Here is a 12,258-nt window from a genome sequence, read left to right on the forward strand (position 1 = left end):
ATGAAAATATCAATATAAAATGATTTATTTATTGTAATTTATATAAAAATTTAATTATTTCAAGTATAAATATGTAAAAATTAAATAAGCAAATTTTTCGATGCAATTATTAAATTAATTTCATGTTCATTAAAAATAGCCATATTTCGACTTATCTTTAAGTACGGAAACTAAAACATATCTTCGGATTTCAGAGAACGAGCGTGTCTATCATGAACAACGTTTCATTTCGTAATCGCAAATGTGGCGCCACTATCGCCGGCATTACCAACGTTCACTATCATAAAAGATCTACTTCAAGGAAATGTTTTCTTTGAACATCCTGTGTTTTCGTAAATTTGTAAGCATAGTTCATAGTGATCGACAATCATATGCAAACAATGCATATAATAAAATTGTAATATAGAATGATAAGTTCTTTCACGTGGTATATATACCGGTTATAAGCTTGGCGCGAAAACTTTCTTTCAAGGAGCGCGTCGGATCCCTGGGCATACAATATAGCAAGAGGAACGAAGAAAGGAAGAAAGAGAAAGAGAGAAGGATCGAGGGTAAGGGCCAGGGGTGTCAGGGGATCTCGAGCAACTTGGCACGTCCGTGTACAGAGGCAACAGTGCTGGTGGCAGCACAGACGCTCGTTGATGAGCGAACAATTCACTTTGGTGCGCGGTTTCGCGACGTTGTTTCGTCTCATCAGTGTCGTGAAATAAGGGTGTACGTACGTAACGAAGCGATAAAATGTGTCTGTGACATTTTTACCTGTTCGCTTTTCTTAAGTTAAAACGATCAAGTGTCGTTGCGGTGGCTTGAAGAGTTAGTGGCTGGTGCGCGCCGTGCGTGCGGTTGATCAGAGCGTATACCGCTGCTCTCGTCGATTTGGTGGGAGAGTGAGAGTGAGAGGGAGGAGGGGTTTCCCGTCCTCCTCTTCTCTCGCTAAAATCGGCCGGATTTTTGAACAGGGAGGAAAAACGAATAATCACAATACAAAAATATGGAGATATCGAAGAGTTTGCAAGAAGAAATACTCACTGTGCAAACTAAACTGAAAAATGCCATACGCGATCATCAGGTGAGTCCCGCGACTATGCATGTATGTCGATAACGATTTAAAGATTGAGAGTACGAAGCCGAACGAACGAATGAGCGAATAACTTAACGAATGATTTTTACCTAACCACTTCTTATTTCTTTTAATACATTATTTTCTATCGATTAAGAAATAGAGATTGCATCTTTGATAAATAATCGACTCAAAAAGTAAAATAGTTTTTGAACAATTTTAATGTATCTTTTGAATATAATTCGTTATTTTTAAAAAACTTTTGCAAAGTAAAAGCAAATTAAACATATATTAAAGTTTTTATTAAACAAATTCTTTTTGTGACTCAGTTTCCTCGGCATTCCCACGCACAATGCGTGCACAAACGCATGTACGCATCCAGCATGTACGCGCGCGCGTGCATAAATGCACACCTTCTATACTATATTTATGGAACATGTTATTTCAATATAAATTCTTTGAAGTTTCATAAAACGATCATTCTGATCAAAGATGTCCGGTTTATGCGAAACACGAACAGAACTAAGTTACTAATATGGCATACATCTCCTTTCGATCTATTTTATAAAAGTATCCCTTTCACTCGTATCGTTTGTAAACTGTGTGCACTCTTCGGTTACGTTGCGCGTTATCGAAAGTGAAAGAAGCGTAACAAGTTCCAAGAGAACTTTTGCTTGCTTTTAATCATGTTATAAGTTTTCACCGTGCAATGGTCATTTTTTTTTACGAATCGTATAAACTCGAAGGTGAACGAGTGTTCAGACCTTAACCTTTGTAGGTAGAGTGCTTCGACCGATGCGTCGCATGACTTTGAGAACCATTCTATCTCTCTCTTTCTCTCCTCTCCTCTCCCCTCTCTCTCTTATTCTCACTCTCTCACTCGCTCGTTCATTCAGTTACTCACTTGTTTAGTAAATCTCCCTCTCTTTTTTTCTTGTTTACCCTAACTTCTATAGTTCTATATTCTTTGTCGTGTTCTTTCTCTTTTTCTTACTTTTGCCTTTGTCTAGTTCACTCTTTTTTTTTCAATTATTGATATAAATCTTAATTTGATCATGTTGTATGTCTAATATTTTTGTTTCATTAAATATGACAACTTTCATTATATTTTATTATATTTATATAATTTCTTGTTATTTTTCTTTTTATTTTTTACAGTTTAATCTTAGATTTATTAACAAATTTATTTGTATTTGTTAATAAATAATGCATAAAATAAATTGAGAAACGGATTTAAATAAATACATTTTCAATTGTTGCCAATATAGTAATAGAATTAACTCTTATTTAAAATTTACTTTAACGTTCTTTTTGCTGTTATAGCATATTGTATATTATAAATGACTAGAGTCAAGGTATTCTATCGACTCTGAATATATATGTTGCTATAAACCAATATTATCGAATCGTATATAATGCGAACACTCGTTTTGTCTCTTTACTGTAAACTTTTATTAACAAGTTGTAACGCTAGGGGGATATGTGCGCAATGGGGAAAAGTTTGTTCGCGCACGATCGGTATTCTGCCCTGCTCTACCGACCTTGTCTGGTCTAACTGTTCGAAATCGAATTTTTTTGTCCAAGCAAGAGTATAGTGTATATTTAACCTATACTTTTCGAATATTGATTTCAATCAATATTAATCTCATTGAAATTAATTTATTTTTTAATATAATCATACAAAATATTTTGAATATCTGATGAAGGGTTATTAATTATATTAAGGATAGAAATTTATTAATTTGATTAAATTACATCAATATTCGTATTTGTGAACCGGCTAAAACTAACCTCGCTAATAGATATTTGAGTTACATGTTTTTCGTTGATTATTGAGAAAGAAACAGGTACTTAATGATATTATTTCTTAAATTTCATGTCATTTTAAAAATATTTTTCAAATCATATATTATACAAAGTCAAACTGGTATGTAAGTATTCTATACTTCATATGCGTTTATTTTAATATTGCATCGATATATTAATAATACAATATATACAATATATTTATTTTTATTTTGAACGTGAATACTTCGGTGATCAATACAATTCTTGTTGAAGATCTTTTTTTCTCTTGTTTACTATTATTAGACATTGACTAAAAGTAGTTACTATGAAACGAAATTCTCTCAAAATTATTTTTCAATTGCTAAATAATGCTAGAAAAAGGAAAAGAAGTTTTTAGCCATGCAAAATTATTCATTTGATCATTTGTACACATTTTCTAATTTGATCGACACACAATATTACGATAATTGCGTCATTGCGCCGCAAAAGAGACGCCACAGACGCGTGTACAAAAGTATAGCGACAGAGGATGTTCTGAATTGAACATTTGAATCATCTTTGAAATTATAACTAATCTAAAAATTTTCTTTTTTAATTTCAGATTTGCGTGGGTAAATTGAAGGATGACCCAAATGTAAGTCGCTTATTTTTATTAATTCTATAAATTCGAATTTAGAACATAATTAGTATTTCAGAAAAATCATAATATGTAATTTATATTATATACTCTTGTATCATATTTACCGAAAAATCAAATCACTGTTAATAATATTTTTACCTTTATTATAATTGATTTATTTTATTTAATGAATGTTAAATAATTTGTGATTTGTTTGCTATTCGATATATTAATATTCTTTAGGATAAAGTTTTTCTATTAATTAAAAATCGAAAATATGATATAAAATTTTTTTATTCTTTCTAAATTACATTTTTTTTTTAAATTTTTTTTTAAATGAAATTAATTTACAAATATTATTATATTATTAATATTTAAATTACTTGATCGATTTTTATTGATTAATTCTTATATCATGATTGTAATTTTTAATTACAACGCGTGAATTCTTATAACAGCAAAATTTATGACAAATTATGTTTGTATATATTTGTATTTAATCAAATTTCATTTCATTTTTTAATTTTATTATTATGCATTATTAAGAGAACAATTTATATATATATTTGTATACATACATTCTATAAATATAAAATATATCGTATATCTAATGAAAACCTGTCTCATTTTGCAGAATACAGATATCCTTGGTCAGATACAAAAGATTCACTTGCATATCGTATCTTTGGGAAGGTGCCAGGTAAGTTGAGGATCGATTTCCTCGAGCTTTAGTCTTTCACGATGATCCAGAGCAGGCTTGTTCGTAGACATTTCATATTTATATCCATCTGTTACATGCAAATAGAAACGATATCATATTAAAGTATCCTACCGATAACGGATCGTCTAGGAAACGTTTTAAAATCATGACGACCAATGTCCTTGATTTCATATAAACGAAATACCCATTAATTCGATCGATAGAGAAATGTGCATAAGAGAAATGTTTTAAAAATAGTATAATAATTAGAATGAGTGTAATCTTATCTATCGATGATGTAGATTATATATTTAATAAAATATATTAATAATTTTCAATCTACTATTTCAAATTTTATTAAAAATTAGGTTAATTTTATATAAAGATATATTGCTTTTTAACGATAAAATACTGTTGAAACGAAATAATTTTTAAGTTTGGGATTTATATAATTTAATGTTTTAATAGTAAATCAATTTTCCATCTATCATGAATTTCCCATATATTATGGAATCAAATATCTATGTATCAATTTTGTATGCTAGATTTGCAATTTTTTCATAGGATACTTGTTAGAATAATTAATACGTAATTATAATTAAATGGTAAATTTATTGAGTGAGTTTATCAACCATCTTGCCAAACTTTGTTGATCGAAGATACAAGTCGAATAATTAGACTTTTTCCTTGTTCACATACACGTTTCTTTTCTGGCCTTTCATAAAGTTATTTTACCATGTTACCACGTGACTGTTACATTATCATAAACTCGTATCGCATTTAGTAACAATATCGTATTTCCTAATTGAGAAACACATAAATCGAATATAGGAACTTTTGATAAAATTAAAATTATATTATAATAAAAATTAATTTATTAAAATAAAAAATAAAAAATTGATTACTTGTAATTAATCATTAAAAAAAAACGCATGATTACAAGAAATATATTTTTTTTAATATATATTTGCAAAACAACATGCACGATATCGCATTAAATTATAGAAATCACTAGCGGGTTTCTTTTTTGGATTCGTGAATCGACGCGAAGAATCGATAACGGGGCTAGTGTTGCCTGAAGATGGTTTGGTGGATGCGCTTTGCTATCACCCAGCATCCTTTTCTAAACATTTTCACGGTAATCCCGTCGATATGAATGCGTCTCTTTCTTTCCCTTTTATATTTTCGTGTTTCTCCCAGAGCTCCTTTCTTCTTCTGGCTCTTCTGGTTATTTTTCTTCTTTTTTCATGTTAGCAATAAATGACCGATCCAGGTAGATTGCTGTCGAAGCAAAAGAGATACATAAACGGATAGAAATGGATAAAGATAGAGTAACCGGGAGTAAAAGAGACGGACGTGTATAGAGATACACGTGGAGGGGGTGAGTAGGGGGCTGCACCGGGGAATATGAGATCGAGAGAGATGTCGGACAGAGAATGTATAGGAAAGAGAGAGAGAACGAATGGAACTTGGGTGAAAAGGAAGCAGAGTAGGGGTCGGGCAGAGGCGGAGGGGCTCAATCAATAAAATGTCCCGCAGAAACATTTTCAGCTCTTTACGAAATCTCCGCGTTTTTTTCCTTTCTTCTTTTTTCTTTTTTCGCTCCTTTTTAATCTCCATCTTGGCATGTCGTCCGCTTCTGTTTTTCCACACTCATTTCATCGAAATCGCTCTCTAATTATTGTTTATTGTATTTTAAATTAATTTTTATATTTGAAAACTTCTGAAAATTGCTCACTATTTCGCCAAGACGATGTATTATATATATGTTATATATGTCGAAGGAAAGCCATTAATGAATTTTAAAAAATTTTATTTACTTATCTATGAAATTTTTTTCGCTTACATGGCGAAATTTTTGTTTTCTATGTTTTTTTTCTTTATTAAATATTAATTATCATGTATAAGAGATTTAAAATTTCAAGTCAATATGTCAAATATTTTATATGCTTTTTTTTAAATAATTTATATTGTTTTATCATAATTTAGAAGATAATAGAAATGCATAAAAATTTTCTTGGTAGAATGTATATTTGAATGATTTTTTTATAACAAACTATTCATTGATTTTTCTTTTGCATTCATAACATGTTGCTTTTGATATTTAAAAGGAATATTTTCTTAATTCGTTGCGCTTGATAAGAGTATATTTACTCGCAACGTAACAGCAATATGCATTCATATTTAAACGATCTGCAACGCACAGTCTGCCAAGAAAGTTTTCTATGATCATCATTGACCGAAGTTCTCATACTCATAATTTCCTATCTCAATACGCAGAAGCAAGTTGTCCAGCGACTGCGCAAAGAAGTCGAAACATTTAAAGCGGAGAATGCAAACGGGGCAAAAGTTTCCATCGCATCGCTTCTTGGCTTGAATAACAATAATCATATTACAAATAACAATGAAAATAAACTTAAGACCGGCAATGATTTTTCTACGAAGAATTCGAAAGAGGACTACGAAGAGATTGTTAGAAATGGAGATGTTCCTTCACCTACCCGCAATCTCGCACCTACCAAGTGAGTTTTATTGTTAATTATTAGATTTCAAATCTAATATGGAGTTTTTTTGGAATTGATAATACAAATTTTTCTTGTGCGAAATTTAATGCAGAGTTTGTTATTTTAGGGAACGATCGAGTTCAGTGGAGACAATTTCCGGTGAGGATGATGTTATTGAGGTTTCTATGGACGAAAATTCCAATGAAAAATCCGAAAAAGAAGAATCAGAGGAATGTAAAATAGAGTCAACTGAAAAACTTAATTTCTTAAATGCTCTTGGTCTTATTACTACTACAACATGTGCCGAATTACAAAACAAAAGAGCTGAAAGAAAACGTCGTAGCACTGCAAATCCACAATTTGTTTATTCCAGTCTTGAAGTGCCAACGGTGAATACCGAAGAATTTTCTCTTTTTTAATCGAATTGCATTTTGATATCTAATGTTTCGATGCCTATGTTTTATATTTTAGAAACGAAAACGACACTCGTACCTGCAATCTGGAAATGTTCCGCAAACTCGTCAAACAACCGCGCGTATGAATGGTCCATCGCCACCTCCTGTAAAAGTTGTGCCACCAAAATCCATATCACCACCAACGACTAGGACTGTGATGAAATCTTTAATTCCGGTGCAAAAATCCACCACGCGACCGAATATACTTAGAAATGTTACGGAAAGTAAAGTTTTTCCTAATAAAAACAAGATTGAAAACGGACCCACTCAAATTCAGTTACCTGTATCTACTGTAAAGTCCGTTCAATCGATTGGCAACAAAGCAGTTCACATACCAGGTTTACCTTCCAGTCTAACTATCGAGAGGATCAGCAGTGATTCAGCAGTCTGCATAAGTTGTAGAAATCCAGGTGTGTCATCAATCTTACTTCATATTTATGCTTTTCTTTGTATTAAAAATACTTATCAAAATTTGGTTCAACAGGTACACTAACAGTATGTGAAAATTGTGCATCAAATTATCACGTATCTTGCCATTCTGTATCTCCGGCGCCGCCAAGAATATGTCCAAAATGTGCGTTAATAGAAGAAGAAGAAATTGACGACGGTGACGAAGGAGAGGAAGAAGGACGTCCATCGTTTAAAAAAGATGAGGAATTCGGTAAAGCGTCTTTGGTTTTTCGGAAGATTTCTACTTGTAGTATAAAGTTTATCGTGTGATTGACAAAAAAGTTCTTGTTTCCTGCAGACACTAGCTTTTATGAATGTTCGTGGCACGCTTATCTCATTTCGCGGCGGCACCGTCCGGGATCATTCGATGTGTAGTGATATACTCTTGATAACAAAAAAAAAAAAATATATATATATATACATATATATATACATAAAAAATAAAATAAAAATAAAGCGGCACTTTTGATTATACTTGATAATCAGAAGCGTACATTTTTATGTATGCGATAGAAAAGAGTTTCACGCGCAAAATATAATGAAAAAAAAAAAATACTTATAGATAATGCAAACAAATTATATGAAAGAAGAGCAGGAAATTGTGTAACATGGGTCCACAATTTCTAGATTTAACGTGCAACGAGGTATCGCAGCGTTGCCGCAGACTTTATTGACCGTAAGCACACAGAGAGAATAAACGAGAGAGCAGCCTGCCGGAAGAAGTGTCGCGAGTGAAACCGGCTTCTCAAATACAGCAGAAGAATTTGCAATTAAGAAGAACTTTTTGGTCGATCGTCAGTAATAGGGCACAAAAAAGCAACGTGTATTGAACGCGAAATATCTTGCAGAGGAGAAAGAGAGAGAAAGATATGAGCTGCGCAAGCGAAACTCGGATCTGAGATTGCAGGTTTACGAGTTGGAAAAACGCTCACAACTACTCGGCCAGTCCCTTCAGGTTCGTCCTGTGGCCTGCGTAGAAAGAAATTCACAAATTTTTTTTCATTTGGAATGCTATTCAGTTAATGAAATTATACGCAAACATTTTCTATCTTTTGTTTTTTCATCAGTGAGAACCTGCAAGATCTCTACGTTTTTCTTGTTCATTTTGAATATTATTTTCGAAAGACGTGTCGATTTTTTTATAACAAAATTGATTTTTTGGTTCATAAAAAAATCGATTCACTTGACTTTATAATTATTTTCGTGTTATTACTGTAGAGTTTGTCTGTATATATATACAGACATAAATTTGATCGTTTTCTTTTATATAAATTATTCGTATAATTTGTAAAATACATTGTTTATCTACAGTAATAATTTTGTTCGTTAATCCGTGAAAGTATGTAATGCACGATGCTTCCTTCACCTACAACTTAAACTTCAATGTTTTATAAAAAAAACTAGTTTCAATGTTTCGTCTTCTTAAATTTAAATTATGTATTGCTTATGTTATTCGTCTTAGTAAACCTAGTTAATTGTCGAATATAGAATCGTGTATGAAAAATGTTTAAAAAAAAATAGCGCGTGTAAATATTATAAGGAAAATATTTCAAGTTAAATTTTGTTCCAAGAGCATGTGCATTTTTATCTTGATATTATCAGATAGCAATCGATGTTAATTCTAAGTAATAATATTTTTTTCAGATTTTTTTTTTATTACAATAATATATTATTGCTAATTGTTTAATTTTTTTTGACAGCTACAGCAACGCACACGCCAGGAATTATTAGGAAAGCAAGAGAAGACGCAGAGATCTATAAAGCGGCTTGTGGACTTCATAAAACTGATGCAACTCAGAAAAAGCGGGGATTCTCCACGTCCCTCGGCATCAGTCAGCTTCCCTCCTCAACCTTCCTCATCCCAATCTCCTCCAATAGCGTCAACCAGTCGGATGTTGGGCCTACCACAATCAGTAGCGACCATCGAGAAAATTCCGTGCCCTACTCCTCCATTGTCCTCAACCAGTTGCCCCGATCGAGTATCGCCTATGTCGACAGAGCAGAGCCTCAAGTGTCCTATGCCTATCAGTTACCAGTCACCAGTGTTCAATCAGAAAAGCATCAGTCATACCTTATCGTTAAAAAAATCACAGAACCAGCTAGAAGAACAAATCAGTCTTCCGAAGACCAAAATCATACCACAATGCTCAATTATAAACTGCCAACCACATCAGGCTACAACTCTTGCATTCAGACCGAAATCTCTGTCTCCGACTCCTCTATGCTCATCGGAAAACAATTGTCTGACGCCGTCGGTCGTAACCGTAAAAAGCAAAACCGTGCAGTACCCGCCCTCAATCGTATCATCGACACAGAGAACCTCTCCATCACGGCCAAATATCAATTGGAACGATCAACTTTCAATGGAAGAAAATCCAGATCCAGGCAGCCAAGAAATAAATTCGGTATCAATCAACTGCGATCTGCCAGAGCAACAGAAATCCTACTGCCTTCCTACGATAGTACAGAACCCGATAAGCAATTACAAATTACAAAGTCAACCGAGCCAGATGAAGCAACCCTGTTCAGTAGTCGTCCAAAGTATAGGCCAAGAACCGGTGGTCTTCTCCACTCATTGTTCTCAGGCCATAACAAGTCCTATATCCTCACCGATAATTCTCGAGAACCACGAGACATCAGCGCAACTAACAAAGATTTCTCAGTCGGTCGGCAACAGTTGTATCATCAAAGCTACCAACTGGAATCAGGTGAACGAAATGAACCTACGGTCCAATTACAGCGTGGTGCCCTCACAAAATTCTTCGAGCACGTGAAATTGGAAGAAGCGCATATACCAGCGCCATCTAGAGCAAAGCTAGTATACAAAAGCGGTACTACTTCCGAAAGGAATGAACTTGAAGTTACAGAAATTACGGATGAAGATACAAATAGTAGTGAATATGTCACTAAAACATCCTTGTCATCTGGCAATTTCGAAGATGATTTCGTTGATCGAGAAGTTAAACAAAATAATTGGCTCTCGAGCAAGATTGTGATGAAGAAAGGACAAAAAAACGATAATGTTATCAAAAATGTTGAATCAGTTGATTCCGCTACGAATTCGACAAAATCGAACGATTATGTTACTTATGAACGTAAACATGGCAATACATATGTGAGAGTCGAATGTGAACCTGACGAAGATGAAGACGCATTGACTGATACGTTTCAAGCCGATGTGACTTATACGAGACGCATCGGATCTCTCACAGAAATTGTACCAGAGAATCGGAAGGATCGACAAGATTCAGCTTCTCTGTGTAACGCACAAAACAATTTCTTGGAGCTTCGTAACGAGGTCTCAGTTCCTGATGATAAGGCTGATTCCGAGAGACAAGACTTATCTAGTGGCAGACGTTCGACCAGCAGCAGCAGCAATAGCAGTACAAGCGACAGCGATACTCCGGAACAAGCAATGAACGACACTATTAAGTACTCACGACGACGATTATCTGGAAACGAATACAAGGAACGTCTGGGCATTAATGCTGTATCTCCGGAGAGTATGCAAGTGCTCGAGCAATTTGAATCAGCTATGCTGGAAACAGGTTGTAGCAATGCTGCCACTTGCTAGAGTTAGATTAGAATGCGATATTAATTCGCTGATTATGCTCATTGCTGAAATTTTTTCCTTTCGTCGATGAAGTTGATCATTTCTTAAATACTAAGTTTTTTTTGTGTGACATACGTTAAGTTTGAAGAAAACAAAATAGTAATAGTTTCGCGATAAATTCGAATCCGTACACGTTTAGGACGGATTAGATTATTCGTAATCATTACTAAGGTTCATAGGCAGTCACTATTTTCTATACTGCCTCGAGAAATATTGCAATCGTTCTCGTATCAATGTTCCCACGGTAGCGATGATAAGTAATAATAATCATTACGATACTTTAGGAGAATGATTGCCTCATAATGATTATTTTATTAATTTTGTTAGCCATTCGTTTATTTATTGATTGTTGTTCATTAGATTTTTCTCGATCTTTTCTTAGTATTTAACGATTGCGCGAGGACCAAGTTTGAATTTCTTCCAATTTAATAATAATTTGATGACAGAAATTAATCAAAATTGTGAATTATTTGTGTAACATTACACAAATTTATATATTCAGATTGTTAGTTCAGGAATATGATGAAAATTGATGAATAATTATGCATACTAAAATTATGTAAACATTTTATTGAGTTTTAAAATGCTTTAAACTTTATTTCTTTGATATTTTCTCGATGAATAGGAAACACGCACATATCTGACAGATACTGAGCGATTTGTGAAAGGCTTAAAGCCTATGTATGTAAGTCGAGTCATATTACCATACTGCCTTAATAGTAATTTAAAAATGATACTTTTTACGATAATTTCTTATGGATAAGCTCGAGAAACGTGTACATCTCAATAGACTGATTTGAATGTCGCCATATTGAAATTAAGAAGAATGAAGAGGAAGAAAAGATAATCAAAAAGCGTTACCGTAATCGGATACATACATAGATGTAAGGTTGCGTGTACGTTAGGTAGATAAAACGTTATTGAAGTAATTATTATTTTAATTTTATGATTCAGATTTCTTATAAAATGAAGATAAAATGGACCGATTTTTTTCTTTTTTTTTTTCTTTTCTTTTTTTCTTTTTTCTTTTTTTTTTTTTTTTTTTTTTTTTTTTTTTTTTTTTTTTTTT

The 12,258-nt window shown here is 33.0% G+C and overlaps 1 protein-coding gene across 2 annotated transcripts in view; it reads left to right on the forward strand.

Annotated features, from left to right (window-relative positions):
* The window catches only part of LOC102679277, a 13,662-nt gene extending 1,495 nt beyond the window's left edge, over window positions 1–12,167 (forward strand). Inside the window, exons 2-10 of one of the 2 annotated variants that reach the window (XM_006609835.2) lie at window positions 195–340; window positions 473–1,069; window positions 3,450–3,482; window positions 4,102–4,167; window positions 6,448–6,689; window positions 6,799–7,060; window positions 7,143–7,536; window positions 7,611–7,787; window positions 9,277–12,167. In XM_006609835.2, coding sequence (XP_006609898.1) covers window positions 992–1,069; window positions 3,450–3,482; window positions 4,102–4,167; window positions 6,448–6,689; window positions 6,799–7,060; window positions 7,143–7,536; window positions 7,611–7,787; window positions 9,277–11,150 — 3,126 coding nt within the window. In that variant the 5' untranslated portion in view covers window positions 195–340; window positions 473–991 and the 3' untranslated portion in view covers window positions 11,151–12,167. Of the gene's footprint in view, window positions 1–194; window positions 1,070–3,449; window positions 3,483–4,101; window positions 4,168–6,447; window positions 6,690–6,798; window positions 7,061–7,142; window positions 7,537–7,610; window positions 7,788–9,276 lie in introns of both variants that reach the window. The other variant, XM_031515311.1, reaches the window with a different exon arrangement.
* The last annotated feature ends 91 nt before the right edge of the window (window positions 12,168–12,258 follow it).

The sequence above is a fragment of the Apis dorsata genome, unplaced genomic scaffold (assembly GCF_000469605.1).
Source record: "Apis dorsata unplaced genomic scaffold, Apis dorsata 1.3 scaffold_61, whole genome shotgun sequence".
Taxonomy (NCBI): Eukaryota; Metazoa; Arthropoda; class Insecta; order Hymenoptera; family Apidae; genus Apis; species Apis dorsata.